Raw genomic sequence first — 27,965 nt, forward strand, 5'->3', positions numbered from 1 at the left:
TAGCTGAAAAGGACCACATAGCTACTGATGCAGTACATGGGCTTTTCCTTCTAAGAAATATTTTCTGGACTCTTGAGAAGTTATTTTGAATAACATGGCAGTGAAGGATTTCATCGCCTGGCATCTGCTGGCTTTGTTTTTAATTCCCTTTTGCCTGTGTCAAGATGAATACATGGAGGTGAGCAGAAGATCTAATAAAGCGGTGGCCAAAGTATTGCAAAGTCACCACCAGACTGGCCAAAAAGGTTCCAGCAGCAGGGAAATATTGAGACAGCGGAGTCATCTTAGAGAGTCGACTTTTGATAATAGCACTTCTACAGACCAAAAAGCCCAGAGACCAGAGGTAGATGATGTAGCACAGACTACCTCAGACAGAGTCCAGGTACTCTGAATTAATCTTCTAAAGATAACTATGAAATCAGAGTTTTTCTAAGATTATAAATGATACATTTAACAAAAGATATTTATTAATGCTGCTTATTGGTCTGTATGCTACTGGGTTGCTTCACAGAATCTTTTGTTGGACTGGTAGAGCCAGCAGTGGTGTGGGGGAAATGAGAACATAGCCAGCAGCCCACAGTTCTGGTGAAACTTTGAGCCTATGCAACCTGACATGGTGAGAAACAGTTTCTCAATTACAGCAAAATATTTTTTCTACCAGACCAAGATTTTATAATTTATTTATAACATTGTTTGCATGCAAAACAAAAATATGATATTGGTAAAGATACTTTTCTAAGGGATAAGGTTCAATGAGGAGAAAAAAAAATCCCAACTTACATGAAATGTATGTGGAGAAGAAATATTTCCTTTTGAGTGTGAGAAAATCATTCAATGTACTAGCAAATATTTGCAACGGTTGGCCTTTATGTTGGATTCAGTGTTGTTTTTAAATCCTGGCAGTAATACTGCATTTAAGATCTAAGTAGGTAGGATATAATATGCTATATGTCTATTTGCTGAACTTTATCTTTTATATTTTGTATTGCTTCCTAAATTGACTGTAGAATTTACTTTTTATTAGAGATCTCTTATGTGTTTTACATAGCATTTTATATATTCTAGTCATTAGGTCCCAGCAAAGGGAAAATTACCTCATCTGGTCATATGTAAAACACTGCAATCCAGATTTTTTTTAAAGTAAGGGGATAAGATGAAGTTTTATTGAGCAGTGAACAAAGTGGAAAGTTTTACATCTGCTCGGGACGGGAAGTTTGGGTGTATGTTATATTTTATAGTCAGCAACAAAATCCCCACTGAATACAAATGATTGAGTCTTTACAATTTTCAGTTGACAATATGCTATAATTTTTTCAGTCTCAACAGTGCGTTCTGAACTCTCAAAAGCTGAAGGAGGCAGATGTTGGATGGATAATAATTGTTTTGTGGCAAGTAGAGATGAGTTTTGATTTTAGGTGATTGTGATGGGCTTAAAAAACTGAAGCGGATTGAGATATGGGAACACATGACGAGGAGTCCAAAGATCCAACATTTCCAACAGATCAATAGTTATTTTGCATAGCATATACATTTTCTTTGTTATAGAACTTCTGTTCTCCAAGCAAAATAGGGGAAATAGATTTAATTTTACCTAAATTGAACTTCCTCACATTAACAGTATAATCAGTGAGGGTATATTATCATGTGCCAGCTAGTTAGTGTTTTTGAGTTCCACTTCCTGCTACTGGATGGAATACTATGTAACTGAATATGATAGATCCTATACTGCTAATACTTAAAAAAGATTCTCCTCTAGCCCAAGAGCTTTAAGCATTGCTTTTTAATTTATTTCTATAATATATTATTTAATGCAGATTTATTATAATTAACACAGAGGCCAGCTTCAGCTCTCTGATATAAAGTACTATTGTGGTCATTGGGGGCTACATATGTATTCAAAGATAGAATGTAGTGCCAAGTATTTATGTGATCTTTACACTTACAGTAATGAAACTACTCACTGAGTTTGAGGGACTCAGCCAATTGGCACAGAGCTGACTTGATTGTGGGTCATTTACATTCACCATTCCCATGTCTGGGAAATAATCGCCTGTGGGAAATGATGCAATCCCAATTCTTGGCTCACTTAAAACTAGAAGGAAAACTAGCAAACGTACACTAGGGGCAATCTAGAATGGAACAGCTGATTTAATGGGTCGTTTCCATTACTAGAGCTGATGCGTTCATACGTGGAGGAGAATAATTTGCTTTTTCATTCACCCGATTTTGGGCTGCTCCAATGATCTATCTGATCCTCACTGGAAACAAGAACAGCCAGCAGCTGTTTTCCTTTGAGCTGTTTGCCACCTGCAACAGCTGAGAATCCCTGTAGCTGCATATGCTTTGGGGATATCTTTCCCCTAGAATGCCCCCATGACTGCAGCTGTTTTGTGCAATGACCATGGCCAGGAGAATTCTTCCCAGCTATCTAAGAAGTCGTGAGGCAGCAAAGAGGGGCCAGAGAGAAGAAGCTGTGCTGAATTTTCCATACTGCTGCTAACAGATGAGCTTTGTAGCATGATTTTTCTCAAACCCTATAGCTGACAGTATGTCTAGAACAAATGTAGATACTGTACCATCTTCTTTTGTGTCCTGTTTGATGTATTTGAGGTGATCCATGACATACTGACTTTTTGCTTGTGTTTTTGGTGGCCGATACCAGATGGGCGGACTGTAGAAGGAACAGGAAGGCCTTCCTTGCCCTTTGTACTGCGGTGTGCAGGCTCTTAAGGAGAGGGCAGAAGACCCCCCTCACGTTGATGGGGGGCAGTGAGCACAAGTTTAGGAACTGGCTAAAAATTGAGGAGAAGAGGTGGTCCTGGGGGATTTGCAGTGGACTGAAGAGATCCCAAGTCTCTTACTTCAGGAGCTTGGCATCAGGATCCCTGTTGCACACAGTGGGGCAGGGCTCTTCTCTCTCCTTGCCAGTCAGGAGGAGGTTTCAGACGGAGAGGCACATATGTGCTGCCTTCCCTCTCAGAACAGAGCAGGTGCTGCAAGAGGAAGGAAGGCAGCCCCAGAAGGCTACACTTCTGCTAGGAAGAATAAACACTATGTTGTCAGCAGGGGCACTGGATTTTGATATAGGCTTGAGGGGTTGTGATGATGGATGTTGTGTGTGTGGCACTGAGGATTCTTTTGAATTACTTGGGACTGCAGAGCCCTTTTTTAAAGAGAAAAGCTGATGATTCCCTTGAGAAAGACTATACGGGGCTCCCAAGTGACCCAGAAGAGAGGGGGCAGATGGCGGGAGCTGTGGAGACACCTCTGGCTACAAGAGGGAGGCGGAGGAATGTTGTCCTGGCCCTACTCATGTATCCCAGTTTGCCCCCTTCTTAGTCAGAACAGAACCCATGGTAGAGGTATTTATTTAACTTGTCGTTTTGGACAAAGTAAAACAAAATCTTAAAGAAACCAGCAGGAAATGGAAAAATGTCCCTCTTGCCAGGGATGGTGGTTCCACAGGTGTGAATTAGAGGAATTTTATTGACATTCTAGTGTTAAGAGCTGCCTCCTAAATGGCTCGACTTCCAAGCTGTTACTATAAGAAAATTCAACATTCAGAAAACTAAAAAATATCTTCATTCCAATCTCCTGTCTGTCCCAGGAAATCTGTGTGACATGTGATTGTCGCAAGCTTCTAAATTCAGTTCTTGTTCAGGTTTGCCATGCCATAAAATGTATAAGGACTTTGACAGATGGGGCCTAAACAAATCTTCAGATCCCATTTCAAAGGTTAGAGAAAGTAGCTTTACATTATTCTTCATTCACATTTAAGTTTCAAATTCCCAAATTTTACTTTAAAATATACCCATCTTCATGGCACTCTGAGCTTATTCAGATTAAGAAAACCTAACCTGAAAATTCTTTGTCTTGGAGCACTGAATATGAATACAATTTTTCACTCCTATGTCAAAAGATTGTTAAGTCCAATCGGGCAAATCTTAGATCAGAACTTGCCAAAGAACTCTGCTGAAGTCAATGGGACAATTTGTAACTCAGGATAGTGGGGTTTGGCTCTTTTTAAATATACTATCCTGTTGAATTCTCTGAGAGTTAATAATTGTGGTGCATGAGATGCTCAGCAATCTGCCATCTTTCTTAAAGCTCGGCCAAGGTCACACACTTCCCTACAGAGCCCTTTGCTTGTAAGAAGAGTCATGAACCCCCAGGCTGCATTTAAAAAAACATCTTGCAATTTTAACAGCTATCAGTACACCATATTTTTCTCCTTATTCCTTTCCACTCAGCTTCTCCTCTCTACTTCTGTCCTAAGACATGAGGCTCTGATGAAGTGCTGAAAATATGACAGATGTTAGTCACACCAGTCCCTTTTTCCCTCCAATCCTGCTTCCTTTACCCTCTTTTCTATCATGCCTTGTCTTTCTCAGGGAATTTGCATATTTTTGTCCTATTGATTAAAATGATACTCGAATTAGCAAATGAGTCAGCAGCGAGTCTGTCGAATGGAAACTGGAAACATACAGCTGTAATTCTATATGGCTCAGGAAGTTGGATTTATCTATAGAGAAATCACCTTTTACACTTTTTAAATGCGACTACCTCTAGCATGGACAAAGTAGTAGTTCAGCCCTGCACACCTGTATGTAAGTGGTGACAGAAAGTGAAAAATATCATGTCCAGGTGAAACTGCCACGAAAATTTAGGTCAGGGTTGACTAAGGAGGAGTATAAACATACGGCTCGAGAATGCCGGGCAGTAATCGGGAAAGCGAAAGCACAATTGGAACTGCACCTGGCAAGGGATGTGAAGAGTAACAAGAAGGGTTTCTACAGGCACGTGAACAATAAATGGGTTATTGGAGAAGGTGTGGGACCATTACTGGATGAGGGAAGTAACTTAGTGACAGATGATGCAGGAAAAGCTGAAGAACTCAATGCTTTTTTTGCCTCAGTCTTCACAGACAAAGTCAACTTCCCAATGATGGTCCTAGATGATGCAGTATGGGAAGGTGGAGGGCAGCCATCTGTGGGGAAGGAACAATTTCTGAGCTATCTAGAAAAACTAGATGTGCACAAGTCCATGGGTCTGGATTTAATGCACCCCAGGGTACTGAGGGAATTGGCAGAGGTCATTGCTGAACCTTTGGCCATTATCCTTGAAGACTCTTGGAGATCGGGGGAGATACCGGGTGACTGGAAGAAGGCAAATGTAGTGCCCATCTTTAAAAAAGGAAAGAAGGACAATCCAGGGAACTATAGACGCATCAGCCTTACCTCAATCCCTGGGAAAATAATGGAGGGAATCCTCAAGGAATCCATTTTGAAGCACTTGGAAGAGGGGAAAGTGATCAAAAGTAGCCAACATGGATTCACCAGGGGCAAGTCCTGCCTCACCAATCTGATCAGCTTCTTTGATGACGTAACAAGCTCTGTGGACATGAGGAAGTCAGTGGATGTGATATACCTTGACTTCAGCAAGGCTTTCGGTACGATCTCCCACAACGTTCTTATCCATAAGTTAAGGAAATATGGATTGGATCCTTGGACTATAAGATGGATAGAAAGCTGGCTTGATGGTCAGGCCCAACGGGTAGTGGTCAATGGCTCAGTATCTGGATGGCGGTCTGTTTCAAGCGGAGTGTCGCAAGGCTCGGCTCTGGGGCCGGTGTTATTCAACATCTTTATTAATGACCTGGATGAGGGACTGGGTTGCACCCTCAGCAAGTTTGCAGATGACACAAAACTAGGGGGAGAGGTAGATACGTTGGAGGGTAGAGCGAGAATCCAGAGGGACCTGGATAAATTGGAGGACTGGGCCAAAAGAAATCTGATGTGGTTCAATAAGGAGAAGTGTAGAGTTCTGCACCTGGGGCAGAAGAATCCCAAACATTGTTACAGGCTGGGGACCGACTGTCTCAGCAGCAGTACAATGGAAAGGGACCGAGGTGTTATGGTGGATGAAAGGCTGGATATGAGTAAACAGTGTGCCCTTGTAGCCAAGAAAGCTAATGGCATACTGGGGTTCATTAAGAGGAGCATTTCAAGCAGATCTAGGGAAGTAGTTATTCCTCTTTATTCAGCACTGGTGAGGCCAAATCTTGAATATTGTGTCCAGTTTTGGGCCCCCCAGTATAAAAAGGATGTGGATTTGTTAGAGCAGGTTCAGCGAAGGGCAACAAAAATGATTAAAAGTCTGGAGCACAAGACCTATGAGGACAGGCTGAGGGATTTGGGCTTGTTTAGTTTACAGAAGAGAAGACTTAGAGGTGATTTCATAGCAGCCTTCAGCTTCCTGAAGGGGAGCTCTAAAGAGGAGGGTGAGAAATTGTTCTCAGTGGTGTCAGATGGCAGAACGAGGAGTAATGGTCAGAAGTTGAAGAGGGAAAGGTGTAGGTTAGATATTAGGAAAAACGTCTTCACCAGGCAGGTGGTGAAACATTGGAATGCGTTGCCTAGAGAGGTGGTGGATTCTCCATCCCTTGAGGTTTTTAAGTCCCGGCTGGACAAGGTCCTGGCTGGGATGACTTAGTAGGGGTTGATCCTACTTGAAGCAGGGGGCTGGACTAGATGACCTCCTGAGGTCCCTTCCAGCCCTATGATTCTGTGATTCTCTGAGGGTCAGCAACCTTTCTGAGTACCGGAGGGGTAGCCGTGTTAGTCTGGATCTGCAACAGCAATGAAGGGTCCTGTGGCACCTTATAGACTAACAGAAAAATTTTGAGCATGAGCTTTCGTGAGCACAGACTCACTTCATCAGATGCTGGTCATGGAAATCTGCCGGGCCAGGTCTAAATAAGCCAGAGCAAGGCTGGGGATAACAAGGTTAGCTCAGTCAGGAAAGGTGGGGCTTCTGACTGAGCTAACCTTGTTATCCCCAGCCTTGCTCTGGCTTATTTATACCTGGCCCTTCAGATTTCCATGACCAGCATCTGATGAAGTGAGCCTGCACTCACGAAAGCTCATGCTCAAAACTTTTCTGTTAGTCTATAAGGTGCCACAGGACCCTTTGTTGCTGTTACAACCTTTCTGAGGCAGAGTGCCGAAATTTGACCTCTTGACCTCTATGTGCTGTCTGAGTGCTGGTGATACTTTGAAAAGTCACTAATAGTCCTACTTTCAACAGCTTCACTAATAAATAAGATGCAGAACCTTACTGTTTAGGTGGTGATTGGTAGCATGAGCTGGCCTTACATTAATCCACGAGCAGCTTGACTTTGACAAGCTCCCGGCTGCATGGGGGAGGATGAGTGGGGCTGAGCTCCTGCTTCTTGTGCCGCTTTTGGCACACATGCAGAGGGTTGCTGACCCCTGATTTAGGTGAACAGACTGCAGAGCATCCACCTGAATGGTGGATACTGCCTCTCACACTGCTAGTCTTGTAAAAAAGGTGGTGGAATCTTAAATGACCTCATGTGGTCAGAAGGTCTTCAGGTTCATGTATCAGACAGCACCTTGCCCCCTGCCTCAATGCTAAGGGTTTGATCTAGATTGCATCAAAAAGAAGAGTTCCTCTTATCACAGTAGCATTTCCTGAAATACCTGCTTTATCCTTCTTGATCACTCATCTAAATACTAACAAGAACTAATAGGCAATCAACCATATAGGAAAAAGTAAGATTTCTGGTAACATAAGTCCACGGAACCAAATTTTTATCATTTGTCACCTTAGTAACAAGATGAAATGTCTTCGTGTTGCCTCATGGAGCATTCGTTACTTTTCCGATAGAGGATTAGTCTGTTTGAAGCAATTTTTTAAAAAAATTCTGATAGACGAGCAGCGCATTTGTGACTTGAGATTAGAAATGAGTTTTGCACTATTTGGAACATCAAGGTAACATGTTAATGGGGATTGCCAGCTTTTTCTCTTTTTGAGGGCTGCTATTCTTTCATGTTGTGGATTGCAAATTTTGGGCTTATTTGCCTGAGAGAAAAAAGAGGAGTTCAACTTCGACACACTCGTCCTCACAATGTTTGTAATTTTAGCGAATCAATATGAATATTTACATGAGTACCCCTTGCAGTTATGAAATCTACCAGTCTGTGAATGTGAAGCCACTTATGTATGCATAAAATGAATTGTGATTCCTTTGGGATGAAAAGCACTATATAAATATATGGTGTGATCCACTTTCTTGTGCAGTAAATGTTGATGTATATAACTCTTGCTAAGTGTGTTTTTGTGGCTATATCATCGCACTCATCCTATAAGTAATGTATTGTGTAAGATTTCTATCACCACACACGTGGTATAACAAAGTGCCCCAAGTGTTATCTTTCTAGATGGGTTTTAGATTTTGATATGCACTTGAGTACTCTTGTATGTGCCTGACTCACATACTTGTAGCTCCTTATTTAGCTTTGCACATCCACTTTTCATGCATGAATTGGAATGTGCAATTTTCGTGTATTGTTTTGACAATGCAGCCTCATATTGCTTCAGATTTAGTAGAGTAAGTTCTTCACGTTGAAACTTGAGGCCCTGATTCTGCAGTTCCTGCAGGCTAGCATGCTGGCACCAAGAGCCCCTGATGCCTATGAGAATTCATGCAGGCACTGTGGTTTGCCTACATACTGTACAGCAAAATACATTGCTGGAGACCAAGTTTAAGAGTTCTACTGTTATTTTACTTCCTTGATCTTATTAAGAATATGTTTTCGAATGATTAAACCAATATAAAATTATGTTATAATTCAAAAACAATTTTAAAATTTTCAAAGCCAACCTCATTAGGGAGAGACCAGGCATGGAAAATTTCAGTCCCAAAGGAGAAATGTTCAGAAAGCTCGTGAGCATGTACAAACAGGGGGCTATAGTAGAGACCCTGCTTCCAGGATCCATATGTATACATAACAAATAAACTCTATGAATGGTTTATTTAAAACCTATGTTTTTGCACTCAGCCCCCTCAAAGTGGACCTCAACATCCAGACTGCAGTAGCTGCTGCCGTGGAGAATTTGGATTTCGAGGTTATCAGGGGCCACCAGGATCTCCAGGGCCTGCTGGGATGCCAGGTAAAAATGTGACTGCAATAGATTTCTGCGGTGTAACTGAAGCTTGTGATCTGTGAAAAGCAGAGACTGACCCAAGCAAGTAGCAGAGTTTGGATATGGATTTGGATCTAGATCCAATCTTTTCCTTAACCTGACTGGACACGTGGAGTCAGGTTCCAATATAATAAAAACCAATTGCTAATAAAATTAATTTATAATGTATCCATTCCTAATGAATATGATGTTTCTCATAGTTCATAGGCCAGATTTTGCTCTCATTCTATGAAATGTCCACTGAAATTAATGGATGTATCCTGCAATGGATATTGCTTTTTTTGTTTGTTTTGCAAATGATGATTTGTAAATTTCCAAGACAAAAGACATTTCTGCCTCAGATATGGCACACTGTGCTCTCTCATAGAAAACTTACCTTGATTTCTGTTGTTCTTAATTTAAAGTAAAGAGAAATTTGACAGAGTATGACTTCTCTTGTGCATAAAACAGCACTCCAGTAATGAGAAGAATTTGGTCTGTGTTTGTATGTGTGTGGGTATGAAAAGAGTAGGAGATACATAGAAGTGGAAAAGTTGATTAGACAGTGGGTTTAGGTTTGACTTATCAATTACTTTCATTCATTTGAAAATTATTTATAACAGAGCTGTGGCACTTCTAGAAGTGTCTCACAGTCTGGGGAGCATGCCTCAACAGCCTGGCCTGTTTTCTTTTTTATTACTCATGCACTACTCTCATTCATTCTGTCTCTTTTTACACATTGCTGACAGTAACTCTGGTTCTGGGATCCCTAATAAATATTTCTTTGAGTTGGCTGTTGATATTCTGATGGTAGCAATTTCCAGTAACAGTGAAGTCTGTTTAAATAAGCAACTTTGGTTGGCAAGCACGTTAAGAAAAAAAAATATTACTTTGCAATATTTTGGCACTAGCCTCTTGTAAATAAGATTTATTATGTGCATCAGCCATGAATCCTTTACTCTATCTAAATCCTGTGTAACTCTAGGGACATAGGGGAAAAGTCTTGGTGAGGCTTGTCATACAAAACCACAACTTTTTATTTAGAGAAAACAAAGCCGTAAGTATTTGGCAGCTTAGAAAATGGTACAATGATTTGCATTACATCCCTCTCCCCATACACAGTCAATATATTACAAATGCACCAGATTCTATTTTGCAGTATGGACCTCTTTCTGCCCTCATCCAATGTGAAACCTGAAACTTGGCCAAATTCTGTGCTGGTTTACAGACTGGATCAATAGCTAGGTGGAAGTGCTTGCATGGCATTAGCACTAAATTTGACCATTTGGCTTCTGCAGGGGTTGGATCTGTCTGACGAGACCATATTGGATCAGCCTCAGTGCTGTTACAATCCCTGTTGGAGTCAATAAACCTATGCTGGTATTTCATGCAGCCTTATCCACTGTTATCACACAACTACAACCATGGAAATTTGATTATAAGATGCATGCATTAATTAATCAGAAAATATAGTCCAGTTGTTTGGGTGCTATAGTGGGACTGGGGAGACCTAAGTTCAAGTCTCCATTCATTATATCAGGTTTCTTTTGTGACCTTGGGCACATTACTTAGCTCCTCTGTGTTTTAGTTCCCCTTATGTAGAGTGGGAATAATAATAATTCCCTGCTTCACAGCAATGTGGTAAGAATAATGGTACTAAAGATTGTGATTCACTAACATACTACTGCAGTGCCCTCCAGCTGGGATGGGGAGTGGACCACTGCACCAGGGGTGGGCATGCGCTGGGAGGCTCGAGACAGAGGTAAGGGGCCTCAGGCTGGTGCTGCACCTGAGGGTGGGCCTGGGCAGGCCATGCTCCCTCTGAGCCACCTGTGAAGCTGTGCACTGCACTCCATGGTGTTTCAACAAGGCCTGGAGCTTTGGTGGTGGTTGTGGGTAGTGCTCTGGGTCCCTTTGAATTGCTGGGGCAATTGTTCCCTTTGCCCACCCCATCAGTGGGCCTGAGTCCTGGGGAATACAATTAGTGGAATACATGGGGGAGGGTCTTGATTGGTCCCCGGCTTCTATTTAAACACATAAAGGAAAAGGAAGTTCTCCATGAACCTGGGTTTCCCCTGTCTAGAGCTGCCTCCCCAGCAATACCTGTTCCTACTGCCTGCTACTGACCTCCTGCTAAACTGAATCTGCCTTCCTCCTGATTGTTGGTACTTCTGTCTGGACTGTCTTGGATATTGACCCCCTGATCTCTGATCTGGCCTCACTCCTGCTGTGACCATTAGCTTAGATTGCCCATGTCCAAATTTCCTTTTAGGATGAGGACAGAGAGGTGAGAAATAGTGATTGCTTTGTGAAAAGTGTTCATCCACCGGCATGGTGATTTGTCTTGTGTTCTTGTCAGTTGAAAAGTGTAAGATGCTATTACTAATAGCAGCTGCAGCCAGTGTGAGGGGGATGGTTTTAATTCTGAAAGTGAATCAGCAGTTTCATCATGCATCCTTTGTCTTTTCCTAGACTTACCTGAAGTAAGGTAAGCAGGTTTTTCCAATCTAACCAATCACCCACACATTGAAACAGACAGTATTGGCTGCATTAGTGGGCCTGTCAAAAACTCCCCAAGAGTGCTTTGTCCCAATCAGTTCTGATTATGCAGATATAATTTGAAGGCTATTAAGCTGCTTTTCAGCATTACTTGAAGTAAAATACAAAGCCATTGAAACAGCAAGCCTTCATTCAAAGGGCAAATCCAAACTGCTCAGTGTATTCAGCTACCAAACGGCTTTTATTTTCAACAGCCCTGACACACTCTGTTTTCCAGCAGTCCCAAGCAGTTCTCTGCTATTAAGAGCTAGCACTAAAATCAAGCAATGGCCTGAGAAATCTACATTTTATAGCCCTGTCCACAGGAGGTATGTGAGTAGGTGTGACTGTATTTGAACTTTCAAAAAAAGAGGAAGTGTACCTGTACCAATATCTACCAACTCTTGTTGTATTAATGTGTAATAGTAAAGGTTGAACTTCTCTAATCCAGCATCCAGGGGACCTGACCGCTGCTGGATGAGTGAATTTGCTGGACCACGGGAGGTCAGTATTGTCTAGCAGCATGCCAACACTTCTACTGCTTACTGGGCTCTTAGGAAACATTTGGGGTAAATTACAGCAAAATAACAGCACAGAACACTGAGAGCCAGGACTGGTGGCTGGAAACAAATTTTATGGGACCACAGGAAACTTGTCTACACCCATGATAAGTGGTCGTCTGAAAAATCATGCCGGATTATGGATGTTGCTGGACAAGAGTGTTCTGGATTAGAGAGGTCCAACCTGTGTCTATAGTACCACTAACACAACGTGAGTTGGTAAATGCTGATACAGCTACACTCCCTCTTGGAGTGTTCTCTTTTTTTGAAAGTTCATTTATGGTAACCCTAGATATGAGAGGTGTGAATGCCTCCCCCTTCCTCACTCTGTCCTCCGGCCCCCTCCCTGACCAGTCTGGCCAGGGGCAGGAGCTGGGCGACAGACAGCAGCAGCAGGGAATCCTCTCCCTGCAGTCTTACTCACCCCCCTGCTCTCACTGCACAGTGCTCCGCAGAGCCCGCCTGGGCAGCTGGAGACCTCCTAGCTGCCCATGGAGAATCAGGACTCAGCAGGTCAGGAGGCCAAGATGGAGCACTGCGTGGTGAGTGCGGTGGGGAGGGGAGAAGACCGAGGGGAGGCAATCCCCTGTGGCTGCCGCCTGCTGTCTGCTACCTGGGGATTACCTGTGGCAGGGGAGTCTCCGTGATTGTGGGGCTGTGAGTGTGTCCAGAATCCCAACAGCCCCCATAGCTCCCAGTGTGTTCTGACTACCCTCTCCTCCCTCCTGGTCTGTGAGCCAAGGAGTGGGGATGTTAGGGCTTTGGGGGGAGGGGGTACAGGCCGAGCTGAGGTGGGATGGGGAGGGTCTTTGGGCCTAGTGGGGGTGGGAGGGCAAACTAGGGATGGCTGGAGGGCAGTGGGGGGGGGAGGGCCAGCTGGTGGGGCACTGGCAGGGGGCAGGGCCAAGTGGAGAGCTGGGGGGTGGGGAAAAAAGCACAGGACCCGCTGTGGAGGATGGTGGATCTCATTCTCCCTCCCACCCCCCCTGTAGCCCAAAAGCTTCCCCTGCTAGAAATTCCTGTGTACGGCTCTGCCTTGTAGACCAGAACTAGGTCGCATGATCCTTACTCCTTAAAGGTATTTGCACTTCTTTTTAAAAAGCCACACAAAAAACTACCCCCCAAATCCTACACACACTGAACTCCACCCGTTTAAACCCATAGACAGTTTTAATTCCTTGGGTTTTATTTATATTAAAGAGGTTTAGTTTTAAAGCAGGAGAGGAAAGGGAAGCTCTGGTCACAGACATGATTACAGTATAGAAGGAAAGAGAGGGAGATTATTTGAATTGACCAGAAAACTTTGATTATTGACAGGAAATCATGGGAACAATGGAAATAACGGAGCCCCTGGCAAGGAAGGAGCAAAAGGCGACAAAGGAGACAAAGGAGACATGGGACCCAGGGGAGATCGTGGACAACATGGACCAAAAGGAGAGAAGGGTTACCCTGGGATTCCCCCAGAGCTTCAGGTAGAAAGCCTTTAGCATCGTGTCTTACGGTATAGTTCTGCCCTCTCAAAGACAGCATCCAATTAGCATAACCCAGTTACAGATCAAACCCGCACGTAATTGAACAGCAAGAAGTGTGGTCTGATATGCACAGTGTGTGTCATTTATTAAGAAATATGCCCTGCAAGTATTGCCAGAGTGATCCTGTTGCCAGAGCATGATCTATCTTTATGGTAGAAAACAAACAGAGAAATGTTTTTGGACAGAGGATAAACCCCTCTCACTGTTTAATACCAGTTTTCAAGTAATGTGCACATGATAAATGAACAGTAAATGACACAATCACATTTTTATTAACACAGATGGCATATTTCTTTGTGTACTGTCTGGTTAACGTTAAAAAAATAAAAAAGGGGCAAAATGGCCCAGGCTTTTAGTTATTTAAGTGTCTGCTCCAGTCAGTGTTTCAAGGCATGAGGGACAGATATTTAAAGGTACTTAAATGCCTAAAGATGCAGTTATGCCTCTAATGTGATTATCAAAAGCATCCTGGCACTTTTGAAAATCCCACTGAGCATCTATCTGCCTCTTTAGGCACCTAAATAGTCCTAAAATTGGCCCTAAATGACTTAGATGATGACATTTATTTTAAAAAAATGTATTAGGGGCCTGAAAGTGTGTGTATTTGTGTATGTGTGCGTGTGTGTGTGGAGAGAGAGAGTTGGCACGTGGAAGTTGGAGTTCACCAGCATGCCATGTACTAATTGTCTGTGGGTACTCTGCTGCTGCACACAAAAAGTTCTCTAGTGTACACTGATGTCTTTCTGGAGTTGATCAAAGAGCACTAGTAAACTTTTCGTGCGCAGTCCACGCATGTAAAAACAACGAGAAGTCCTGTGGTGCCTTATAGACTAACAGATTTTTTTGGAGCATAAGCTGTTGTGGGCAAACAGAGCTTAAGCTTATGCCCTATTAGCCTATAATGTACCACAGGACTTCTTGTTGTTTTTGCAGATAAAGATTAACACAGGTACCTTTCTGGTATTTTTCTCCACACATGTAGTTAGTGGACAGCACACAGGTCAGCACCCTGGTCACTGTGGATTTAAACTCCAGCTTGCTGATCACTAACTCACCTTCTAGACTAGCCCTGAGCCTGTTTGAAAATCAATGAGACTTGGGAGCCTAAGAACATGTCACTTCTAAAAATTGGACATACCTGTCTAAATCACATAGGCCCTGCAGTGTCAAGACAAGCAATACCTACATTTCTTTAAAAATCTAGGCCTACGTGCCTCAAGAGCATGCATTAGCTTTATGATCTGGTATCACCAACCCTGTTTACTGCAGCAAATGCCCTCACAAACTGTGCATCACCGAAGGGACTAAACAAAATATACAAAAGGAACCCTACGCCCAAACTTTCTTTAACTTTTGGGAAAAATGTAGTTAGCTGAATTTACCAGCTTAATATTTAGGCCCATCTTTAATTTAATATTTGGGTTAAAGTTATGGTTCCACAATGGACATAACTACATGCATGCAAATATTGTAAAAGACATAAACAGCAAAAACACCAGTAAAAATTGTTTCATATGTGCAGTGTGCTGGCAATAACTTTTAATTTGCTGATATTAGGTGCAATTAAATTCCCAGTCATAATGTTGAACCAAGACAGAGTTCTTGTACTGAATAAAATGTAGTTTGAAAATGTTTCCAAACTAATTTGCATTTGTAATACAGCAAGCTAGCTGGAGAATATTTATTAAGATCAGTTAGGAGGAATTTTACGGTCGAATGACTTGAAAAACATGTTTGTTAATTATTTTCCTTATAGGTATTTTTCGAACTTAGAATTTTTCTGTCAGAACTGTTACCAGTGTATCTGTTCTGGTTTTAATTGAAAACATTGCTGAATGTTTGAATATCATGTTGTTACCTTTTTATGCAGAATTTCCTTATTGCTTGTAACAAGCAGTTTTGCTTTAAAAGTATCACCCAAATATAGGCTACAGTTTATAAAGCTAGACTATGCTTTGAAATGTTGGAGGGGTAGGAAAAGAAGGGAAATATTCCCTTGTGTAATGTTTTAAACCCAGGACTATTGTCAGAGAGAATGAAACCATTTTTTCAGATCCTCTATGTTGAAATGAGACAAATGAGACAAGCTATTATTTTTCGTTTTTCTGGTTGTCTCCAAAGAACAGATTAGAGTTGATTGGCACTTCAAATGACATTTGGACAAAACTTAGTCCATTGCATAAAATCGTCTCTGTAAACTCCTTTACATCAAAATATTAACTTAACTGAGTTGAATTTCACCAGCTTTCCAGTCTAACACATGTATGTAGAGAAAGAGGTCAGCCCAAACTGAACCTCTTTGAATTTCCAGTAGGGACTTAGGATTTCAGTCACTGGATCTCAACCTACTCCGATGGTTTTGATTTTTTGATTCTGAAGGGGTATATTTTCAGGTGCTAGTTCAGCCAAGATCCCAAGCATTCCTGTGAGACTCAAGGCCAGTAATAAATACTTAGGACTTTTCTTATATGTCCCAAAACACTTCACTGAAACAGACACAGAAGTTAAGTGTCTTGCCTAGCAAGTTTGTCTTCTGAAACCAGGTCTCCTGACCCTCAGTCCTATGCTCGGTCTATTGTACCCCCTTGCTTTGATATCATGGAAACCGAGAGATGGCTCATTTCCCTGCCAAAGCAAAATGATTTTCCACAGGACATTTCCTAGTATCTTGTTCAGTGTAAAATGAAATATCTGAAGTGGGAAGAGCCACCACTTCCCATGGAACATTCTGCCAGAGCCCAGTACATCTCACTGGAAAGAAGTTTTTTTGGCTGGCCAGTCTAATGTTTCTCTTTGCTTCATTTCATCTCAGTATTTTCATCCCAGCAGTGGGAGCTGGCAGGACAAAGGAAGTTGGTGCAGGTGGTAGGGGACTAGAATGTTGAATCTCAGACATTGCAGCTTGAGAGGCCTTAATCACATAAACTCAAAATTGTTTAAGCCATTTCTGACTGGTAGTTGAAAAGACACAATAACATGTATGCGGTTTACTGAGTCTCATTTACATTAACATTGAGTTAAAAGCAGAAACTGAATTAAATGGATTTGTGAACCTACTCAAGCCAATGTTATACTTTTGTACTAAAATACCGTACATTACTTTATACATTTTCTATAGTATCATTCTAAGCCTTAAAGTGAGAGCTAAACCTGAGGTCCTAACCAGCTAACAGTTGCTCATATAAGCTGTGTCTACACGTGCATGCTACTTCGAAGTAGCGGCACTAACTTCGAAATAGCACCTGTCGCGGCTACACGCGTCGGGAGCTATTTCGAAGTTAACTTCGACGTTAGGCGGCGAGACGTCGAAGTCGCTAACCTCATGAGGGGATCGGAATAGCGCCCTACTTCGACGTTCAACGTCGAAGTAGGGACCGTGTAGACGATCCACGTCCCGCAACGTCGAAATTGTGGGGTCCTCCATGGCAGCCATCAGCTGGGGGGTTGAGAGACGCTGTCTCTCCAGCCCGTGCGGGGCTGTATGGTCACCGTGTGCAGCAGCCCTTAGCCCAGGGCTTCTGGCTGTTGCTGCTGCAGCGGGGGATTCATGCTGCATGCACAGGGTCTGCAACTCGTTGTCGGCTCTGTGGATCTTGTGCTGTTTAGTGCAAGTGTGTCTGGGAGGGGCCCTTTAAGGGAGCGGCTGGCTGTTGAGTCCGCCCTGTGACCCTGTCTGCAGCTGTGTCTGGCACCCTTATTTTGATGTGTGCTACTGTGGCGTGTAGACGTTCCCTCGCTGCGCCTATTTCGATGTGGTGCTGCGCAACGTCGATGTTGAACATTGACGTTGCCAGCCCTGGAGGCCGTGTAGACGTTATTCATCGAAATAGCCTATTTCGATGTCGCCACATCGAAATAGGCTACTTCGATGTAGGCTTCACGTGTAGACGTAGCCATAAAGTGCTTAACTTTATATACACACACACAAATAGTTTCACTGAAGTTGAGGAGTCTAGCCCTCCTGAAATTATTTAGTAGGGGTTTTGTGACTGGAGTTTAGTGGCAGTTGGATCAGACCCTAAAAGATCTCTGTAACGAAAATAAATATACTGCATGTCAGCAGAACAAAGCCTATAGATAATATTTATATATTTGTCCTTTACCTGCTCATTAACCACTGGTTAAATAAGAAGTATATTTTTATAGATCGCATTCATGGCTTCTATGGCAACTCATTTCAGCAATCAGAACAGTGGGATAATCTTCAGTAGTGTTGAAACCAACGTTGGAAATTTCTTTGATGTGATGACTGGTAGATTTGGTGCCCCGGTGAATGGTGAGTATTTATAGAGCAAAGTAGTGTAATTTTCTGTCAATCATATTTTGATTAAAAAAAAATCTTGTCTCAATAAAATTAAAGGAAGTTTAGCTATTGGCTACAGTAGGACTAGAATTTAGCTCCAAGAACTCCTGTCTTTGCCTCAGTTTGGGGACATTAGCAGCTCAAGACAAGGACAAGGAAACTTTAAGTAGTAATTTTTCAGATAAGACCATCTGTCTTCAATGTTATTAAAATCTTGAGGTGAGTTTTAAACCATGATGTTGAAGTTTATACACAGAGAAAGTCTTGTAGTCACAGAGACTGGAGATGTTCTTTTATCTGCAGAACAAGTATAGAATAGGTGCTGGAATGCAAATTTTAGTCCCATGGTGTCTAATACATTCACCAATCACCACATATGGTAAACAGGAAACTGTGGTGTGGCTATTCTGACGGGAGCCTCATGCGGCTCTTGGAGCCTTTAAATGTGGCTGATCCTAGAGCCATCTGTGGGAGTGCCATCTGCCCGCTCCAAAATGGGCCTTGGTGTTTGGTGGGAGAAGTGTGTGGCAGCAGTGACGGTGGTGGTTCTGGCCTCTCCGGCAGGCCTGGTGGCTCTGACTCTGGTGGCCCCAGTGGCTTTGACAGCCCTGGTAGTCCTGGCTCCAGCAGGCCTGGGGGTTCTGGTGAATGTGGGAGTGCCTGGTTCTGCAGAAGGGGGAGTGCATTTATTTGCGGGGGGGGACTGTGGTGAATATGGAAGGATGACAACCACAAGGGTGGCAATCTTTGAATTCTAATTGGACACTGCTATTTTAGTGCATTGTCCTGGCAAGGAGCTCACCCTGACATGGAATGAGCATTTTTCGGATGAATGCTCTCTCAATTACTGGTTTTTGTTTGCCCTGAGGCCTGGTCTACGCATGCAAATTGTGCAGCTTTAACTCTACTGCAGAGTGGGCACAAATAACATTTTCACTCACAGTAAAATTTCTTTACTCTTCCAGAGCTGCAACAGGTGTTTGCAGCATGGGTGGCTGGTCCTTAAGGCAAAGGGGAGGTTCTGCCTTCCCACGCAAGTGCTGCAGAAACCCCTGCTAGTTCCATGTCTCTGATGTTTTTGTTATGGCTTAAGCAGGTTCTGCGGTGGTGGGGAAGAATGAGTGGTAGAGAGCCTCCTCAGCTGCCTGCCCTGGAACCTGCATGGAACATACACAGCTCGCCTTTCAAATGAAGAGCTTCTCTGAATTGGTTGAGCTTGGGTCAAGAACCCCGGCAAGCATGCCAAGAATGGCACATGAACCAATTTTAATTGGCACACGAAGCAGGAGCTCAGCCCTGCTGCTCCTCCCCCATGTAGCCAGGAGCTTGCTCAAAGCCATACCACCTGTTAGGGGTTCCAGATGTCCTGCATGCTGTGGGACAGTCCTGAATTCTCCTGATAAGTCCCATGTCCCACATTTTATGCAAAAATGTCCTGCCAGACATTATTGTGTAAATGCGGGGCGGCAGGACTTGTCAGGGAAATGTTCTACCCAGGCTGGGGTTCCCACTGGGGGCTGCCGTCCCGCATAATGATTCTGGGAGTCTGGCATTCCTACCGTCTGTGGATTAACAAAAGACCAGCTATTGCTACCAACTACCACCTAAATGGCAAAGCTCTGCATCTTTATTGATTTATTAATTAAGCTGTTGTAAGTAGGACTATTAGGGACTTTAAAAAGTATCACCAGCACTCAGTGGAAGGTCAACAGGTCACATTTCGGCACTCTGCCTCGGAAAGGTTGCTGATCTGTGAGCTGTGGAAAGCAGCCTGCTGTCTGGGTCCTACTGCCTGTTGTTTTCCCCTTCTGTGTGCTGAGACCTGAGCCTTCCTTCTTGTTTGTGCCTGCACTGGAGCTGGGTAGGGAGCTGGGGGTAGGAGAAATGAAGGCGCAGGTGAGGAGGTGGGGAGAAGAGGCAGTGGGGAAGGATGGGGAGTGAAGGGAATGAAAGGAGGGGAATTTGGTTCCCTCACTCCTGGGGATATTGAGTCTGCCTGTCTGGTACAGAAAGCTAACACTTTGCCTCCTTGGTTCTGTAAGCCGAATGGTGCTATTATTGTTAAAGCAGCAGCCAGCCTGTATTTTACTGACAGAATCCATGTCCCTTGGCAATTCTCATTCATTGTCTGAGGTGCTTACTGCTGCTGAAACAATAAACATAAGGAAGTCCTCAACTTGTTCTATGCCTTAAATATTGAGTCTGTTCTGGTCTGGCTATGGTCTGAAGAAGTGGGTCTGTCCCACGAAAGCTCACCTAATAAATTATTTTGCTAGTCTTTAAAGTGCTACGTGACTGCTTTTTTGTTTTGATAGTATATAGACTAGCACGGCTACCTCTCTGTTACTACTCAGCTTGTTTGTGTGAAGAAGTGAAAATGAGGTGGCAACTTTTGCAGTCTGTTCCTAGTACTTTTCTTCCTGTCAGAAGGCCAATGCCAGCTGAGGGCGAGGCCCGACACCTTGTTATAGTAACAGAGAGAAAACCGTGCTAGTCTGTATGCTATGAAAACAAAAAGCAGTCCAGTAGCACTTTAAAGACTAACAAAATACCCCATGTGTTACAATCAGAGCCATACCAGAATAACAAGAAGTCCTGTGGCATCTTATAGACTAACAGATATTTTGCAGCATAAGGTTTTGTGGGCCCACGAAAGCTTATGCTCCAAAATATCAGTTAGTTTATAAGGTGCCACGGGACTTCTTGTTGTTTTTGAAGATACAAACTAATACGGCTACCTCTCTGATCATCATCATCATCATCATCATCATCAATAACTGTAGGCTCAGCGCCCATTGGTGTCTGATGCCTCTTCTCACTATTTCCTTCCATCTTTCCCTGTCCAGTGTGGAGTGGCTTAGTTTCTGTAGACTAGCTCAGCATCAGTCTACTATATCATCTACCCATTCTCTGTGGGGTCTGCCTCTCCTGTTTGAACCATCCATTATGCTGAATGCTAGGGTCTTGATTTTTTGTTCATTCTGCAAATATGCCCAGGTAGTTGTAGCTTCCATTTTATAACCTTCTGCAGCAGGTTCTCTTTTGGCTCTATCTTTCTATATAATTCCTCATTGCTGACCTTCTGCATCCATCCTATTCTCAGAATCTTTCTGTGACAACTCCTTTCAAACCTCTCTGATACATACCAGAATAGTTACACTCTGGATTTCTAGGGGACTGCTGCTCTTGCTTCTTCTGTGATGGCTTGGACTGCAGTCCCATGACTCCAAGTTTGGCTTTTAACTTCTCCATAACCTGGGCATGCTCTGTCTTTTCCAATTTGGCTTTTGGGATAGCAGGAGACCGCCCATGCAAATCACAAGAATATGGGAATGATTATCAATTGATTGTAGTGATTCTGGAATTTATTTCTGATGGGGTAGGATGAGGAATTTGAAATTATATTGGGTCATTTTGCCACTGCCTTCAAATTGCTGAAGTTGAGAGGAACAAGGAAGTAAGAAAAGGAAGAGAATTTCCTTCTCAGTGGGGGGAGGGAAAGCTCTGTCGCTTGCAAGTAAATTCATTTCTCGGAACTTGACTTCAGTGATGCCTGCACTCAGTGCAGAGTCAGATGACTGAATCAAATCTAGGTCTGGATGAAGTCAAAGGGAAAATTCCCCAATCAGTTCACTGATTGGCCTAGACCTGGCAAAACCTCCTCTCTTTTCTAACAAACACACCTGTGGAATATATCTTATTACTACCTACCTGTATAAAACACACGTGCATGTTATATATGGTATCTTTTTCAGGGGTGTATTTCTTTACCTTCAGCATGATGAAACATGAGGACGTGGAGGAGGTTTATGTATACCTCATGCACAATGGCAATACGGTTTTCAGCTTATATAGGTAAGTTGAGAGATTGTCACCATGGTAGACAGATGTGTTTGGATATTAGTTCTTACTGCACATTTGGAGCAGATGTGGTAGTGTGAAACTAGGGTGACCAGGTGTGCCAGTTTTATGTGGACAGACCCAATATTCAAGGCTTGCTTTCTTATCTGGGTGCTTATATACTTTTCAGGGGCACCCCCTAGTGAAAGCAAACAGACACACAGCTAAACTTTACACAGATTCTAAACACCAGAGCTCTTTACTTAGGAGTATGGGCAAAACCGAGCACATTTGTATTCATTGCCCTGCCCTCAGGTCCTCTCTAACAATGGCAAGTTCTTTGGTCTTGGCAGGGTCCTTTACCATCCCTCTTCAGAAGCTCAGATTCTCTGTCCTTTTTCCCGCTATGGGTCAGCTAGTTTTCTCTAACTTTGGCTGGACCCCAATTTACACTACACATCCCTGCTACAAAAGCATTCTCTTCTCTCCTGCCCAAAACTTTCTCTATGTGTCTTGATTCTCATGTTTATATGTCACCCTGCAAACAGCTGCTTGCTTTATTTCATTGATGGGTGCTTCCCTGTTTCAGACAAGCCCTTTCTCCAAGGTATTTCCACCTGAAATAGTTGAACTTTCAAGAGAGAGGACACCTCTGAGAGGGAGTGTATCTGTATCAGCACCTACCAACTCACATTGTATTAATGTGTTATAGTTTATATTGTAGATTAATACAACAAGAGTTGGTAGATACGGATACAGATACACTCCCTCAAATGGGTATCCTCTTTTTTGGAAGTTTAAATATGGTAACCCTAATATAACAATTTCATAATCAAAACTCCTAGGAGATCAGACACATTTTATTGTACACAGAGGCTTTAAATGGTCACAGTCTGGATTTGGGGTTGGGATCTAATGGTCTCATACTGTGATAGCTTAGAATATTTACCCCAGGTTGATTCTGATGAAAGTACAGTACACACTGTCTAAATGACAGCCTTACTGACTGTTCCAGTAAAGCAAGTTATGCTATAAAGAGAGAGAGCTTCTTCTACACTGATATGGATTAGTAAGATGGCAAAGTGCTGTACTTAATGTCATTATATTACAGGGTGGTTCAGTTACTACTGGGTTTGCCACACTTCCTGGCCCCTGTTTTGATCTCTGAACTACAAACAAATACTGGCTTGTTGCCCTCTCATCACCTGTGTATTTATTTTTCCCTTGCAAAGCACAACAGAGCATATCACAGGCTTATAGAAGGAGGACACTTCCATGCAGCATTCTCTTCACCCTCATGTCCTCCCAATTACTGAGCCAGTTGCCTCCCAAGGGTCAGTGATCCTCAACAGAAACTGAGTAATTGGCTTTAATTAAGCCTATGTTCTGTCCACCGTTCTGGCAACCTCAGTGACTAGGGTGCTATTAATGGGGCACTCTCACACATGGCAGTGAATTTATCTCAGCTAAAAATATTTTGAAGTCTTTACTTTTCATCAGGAATCAGAAGCCCTTGGCAGTATCCAAAAGGACCAACTTTGAAGCCAGTCACTTATTCATCGTAAGAATTTGTAAATAGTTGTATGTGTGGATCCTTTTGTGGTGCCTCCCAGGGGTATCCAGGGTTCAGAGTCAACTTACCATCTCCTATGTCCCACAAAGACGATTTCCTTGTGCTAAACTGAAGGGCAGCTTGTAAACACTGCCAGGTAGTTAACAGCCCAAACAATCTCCTCAGGGCTCTGTCAGCCCTTGTGTTCTCTTGCGTATAAACAATAAATGCACCCCAATCCATGAGCCCTCTTTCCCTTGCAGTGTACAGCCCTTGACCACTGGATACTCACAGGAATTGCCAGTAAGCTGTCCCAAAAGAAACAATGCACCCACCAGTTTGTCTAATTCAGCTAAAGATCAGCGCCATTAGAACACATCAGCGCTGAGACATAAGTACATTGACAGCAATACATTGTTTGTGGTCATAAGTTTATTATCAAAGGCCAAGATTTAAGAGGGAGTGAGCAATGATAGTGCAGAGAAAGTTGTATATAAAGCAAAAACATAAAATGTAAACCTGGATCTACACTCCCCACTTGTTGTCTTTCCTATGTAATGAAATGGATTTTCCTCCCAGGATTCGGTCGTTTTCAGAACTAGTTGCTTTTCAGTCAAACGAGGATCCAAGCACTCATGAACCTCCCCTTCTCTTCCAAGGCTTTCCTTAGAGAATGAACCCCAAAATTCACCTTGAATACATTCTGATTATGTTCTTCAAGGTTCATTTCCCCCCAGAGACTAGATCACTACCAATACCATCCCACCCTCCTGTTTACTCCATGTGCAGGTTTGGCTTCCAAGGTGTTGACTTGCAATGCTTAATTACATATCCAACAGTAAGACAATGGAATAAACTTCCTCAGTCTGACTCAACACCATTTTCAACCCTGTCTTGATTTAGGAACAGAGAGAAAGCTGTGTTAGTCTATATACTATCAAAACAAAAAACCAGTCCAGTAGCACTTTAAAGACTAACAAAATAATTTATTAGGTGGTGAGCTTTTGTGGGGTAGACCCACTTCTTCAGACCACAGCCATACCAGAACCAGATTGTTCTGGTATGGCTATGGTCTGAAGAAGTGGATCTATCCCATGAAAGCTCACCACCTAATAAATTATTTTGTTAGTCTTTAAAGTGCTACTGGACTGCTTTTCTGTCTTGATTTAGTCTTTAAAATATACATAACTCCTTTAATGTCATCCACACCTATGCCTCTCAATGAGCATGAGGATCAGTATGATCCTTGGCTTCATTTAAGATCTTCATTTAAGATGACACTCCTTGTAGATACTAACTACAAAAGCCATGTGCTACATGTAGTGGCTACGTTATACTACAACACTCTGTTGACGGAAGTCACTACCAGGAGAGATTTTCTGATAAAACTTCTGTTGGCAGAGTGCGGCCACACACAAAAGCCACTCAAGAGAGCATTCCGCCCTGTCAACAAAGTGGCTGGACTGCCTGGCTGGTCTCTGGACAAAACAGGCACCTGGAAGCACAGCAGACAGGGCTGCCCATTGTTCTGGATTCCTTATCTGTCGAATGAGGTCCCACCCCAGAGTGTTCACACAGCCTTTTGGTCGACAGAATCTGTTGACAGCAGCATTATGCTTCATGGCTGAGTGGCAGAACTCTGCCAGCAAAAGTGCTGAGTTTTTTCGACAAACTGTCGACATAACACATTTTGTGTGTGGACGTTCCACCAATTTTGTCAACATAGCTGGGGATTTGTCAGCAAAACTCACCATAGCCAGTGAGTGTTTCAGGACTGGCAGGAATTGCTGTTACAAATCAGCAAATGCTTTGCTAGCCAGTACCGATGTGCCTTTGCGTCCTACCTACCTTTATTCTTATTTAACGTCAGTCATAGCCTTGGTCTCATGGAATACACAAACTTAAAGTTCCTCTTCCTAATGTCTTGTGGCTTAAAAGACACATGGAAACAGGACATAATAAGAAATTCACTGGGGATAACAAATGAGTTGGAGAGAAAAAACAATAATAAATTCCCTTATTATGGGGCCAGGGGAAAAATAAGAATTTAAGCCAAACTATACAGTGAAATATGTTTTAAAATATGACAAGTAAATCAAATTTGATTTTTTTAAAAAAAATTACTGTGCTTTTCAAGTCAAATCAAAGGAAACCAATACTAAGGCAGCAACCTGATAGGTGACGTTATTCTGAGCAAAACAATGTGTTTTCTATACTCAGCAGTTTCTTTTTAGCTGACATATTTGATCATTATTGACAAAAAGAATAGGTTAATGGTTTGTAAAATATTCATTCTCAGCTATGAATCGAAAGGAAAAGCCGACACATCAGGAAACAGTGCAGTGCTGAAGCTTGCCAAGGGAGATGAAGTTTGGCTGCGAATGGGGAATGGAGCACTCCATGGAGACCATCAGCGCTTCTCCACCTTTGCTGGGTTCCTTCTTTTTGAAACAAAGTAAAATAAAAAGTTCACTTTTAGGCAGTTAATTTTAGCGATTTTTTTTTCTGGTCTATGGCATAACATCACAACCTGGTAGGATCTGGAAAGCTTGTCCCAAGGCATCATGTAGGTATTTGTGTATCTGAGGTGATGAACACATTGGGTAAAAAAAATTTTTTTAAAGCACCTTGTCATCTAGGTTGCACCTAATGGACCATTGCCATATTCCTACTGGGGGAGCAAAAAGCAACCAAAAAAATCCCCACTCCCACCAACAAAAAACAGGCATGGGGGAAAAAAGAGGAGAAAGGGTTTTAAAGAAATTATTTAAAAACAGGTTTGGGCAGTTTGACCCATATTTACTGCAGAGAGAGAGATTTTGTTTTGTTCTTTATTCTTTCATTTATTCCATCCTCCATGGAAATTGGCTGTAAGTATGTCAGTTCAGCTCTAGGTGAGTGGGAACTTAGACGAACAGGCCTATGTTTGATTAGAAAAACTTTTACAGACAGAAAAATGTGAAAAATAAAGGTATTTGAGATTCAGGTGATTGCATAGTCACTTGATCATTTTTAAGATGAACTTGGTGACTGTAGTATGGTTTTTTAGTATGTGTGTATTTACCCACTTCAGGAAAAAAGATGCAATGGTAGGATTTCTCAGCTTAAGAGTAGAGGTTCTTCAGGAGGTCAGGTTAGGTCTCAGTCAGGGGTACACATGAGCAGGCTTTAGGGAGTCTCTCAAGCAGGGCCAGCGTTAGGTTCACTGGGGCCCAGAGCAGAAAGTGAAAGCCTCACCGGGTAGGGGTGAAGCCTGGAGCTCCAAGCCCCACCAGCCAGAGCTGAAGCAAAAGCTTGAGCAACTTATTTTTGCAGGGCCTGCTGTGGTGAGAGGCTCCAGGCAATTGCCCTGCTTGCTACTCCCTAGCTCTGGCCCTGTTTTTTATATGAAGAAAAACAGTTTGTTGTGGCACAGGTGGGCTGGGAAGTTATTATGGTATGCTGAGGGAGGGCTCAGAAAGAGAAAGGTTGAGAACCCCTGTCTTAGATTTCTGGCCTTCAGTCTATGAAACTTGGTACAGCACGGTACTAGATTTCAGGACATGAGTATATTGCCAGAGATGTCTTGGCTTGACAAGGTCCTGGCTGGGATGATTTAGTTGGGGTTGATCCTGCTTGAAGCAGGGGGCAGGACTAGATGACCTCCTGAGGTCCCTTCCAGCCCTGTGATTCTATGATTCTGTGTTAGGAATGCTTAGACAGCTGAAGAAGCAGGGACCTCATGGAACACTTAGAAAGGTGCACATATTAATAGCCTCCCTTCCGCTTACCAGCGGAGAGGTACCGTTTTCCTCACAGTCTTTTTGGAAGTTCTTTTTTAAGGATCTAGTATTTCTGGAAAGGCATTGCGGCATAGCAAACCAGTAAGCTACATTAGTACAATATTTTGCTGATAAACTGAAACATTAGCTGGTTCAGTATAATGGGCCTTGCTGAGCCTGGCTCTGGCTCTTTTTGTTATTCCACAGTCTTCATAAAAATTGACTTTAGCCCCCTTTTTTTTTACATTATTTGAAATCCTGTGTTAGAATTGGCAGTACCAAACAAGCTAACCTAATACCGTTGTCTGAACACATGGATCTTCTGCATCTTCCAGCTCTTCCCTCAGATTGATGAAAGGGTAAGCATCTTAAAGGGTGATTTGTAACAGATGTAAAGCACCACTAATATATAGCAAGAAAGTGGGATTAGCATTAGTTTAAATTCTGCATCCTAAACATATTTCTTTTTTATAAAGGACAGTGATTATCATTACCAGTATGATAGATTAATCCTTTTGAAATCTGGCCCCTGTATTTAAATAACCTTGTATTAATTCCTAGTCTACATAAACAGTATCATTTAATGGGATGATATGCTGATACTTGACCTAAAAGATCTTCCTGGTTTTTATTGTTATACATCAAATGCTGACAAAAATATGGATTTTAATTAATAATTATCCAGTAACATTAAGTTCTGTCTATGTATTTAGTGCAGTGTTAAACCCAGAATAGTTTCATAATCAAAAACCATCTTATCTTAAAGTAGTATTTTGGTAATATTTGGTATGCCTTAAAATTAAAAAAAATCTTATAAGGAAACCATATTTTTTGGAAAAGTATATTAGGCACATGAAAGGTATGGCAACATCCATTAATTCTCATGATACA

The 27,965-nt window shown here is 42.5% G+C and overlaps 1 protein-coding gene across 1 annotated transcript; it reads left to right on the top strand.

The window, feature by feature from the left end:
* Positions 1–16: 16 nt before the first annotated feature.
* On the top strand, positions 17–27,965 carry C1QTNF3 (C1q and TNF related 3). Its single transcript, XM_074994324.1, has 6 exons — positions 17–178; positions 8,865–8,976; positions 13,404–13,558; positions 17,765–17,894; positions 21,677–21,776; positions 25,613–27,965. Exons 1-6 carry the CDS (start codon positions 95–97, stop codon positions 25,770–25,772), a joined length of 741 nt encoding a protein of 246 aa, XP_074850425.1. The 5' UTR covers positions 17–94; the 3' UTR covers positions 25,773–27,965.

Source organism: Carettochelys insculpta, chromosome 5 (genome assembly GCF_033958435.1).
Source record: "Carettochelys insculpta isolate YL-2023 chromosome 5, ASM3395843v1, whole genome shotgun sequence".
In the NCBI taxonomy this organism is placed as follows: Eukaryota; Metazoa; Chordata; order Testudines; family Carettochelyidae; genus Carettochelys; species Carettochelys insculpta.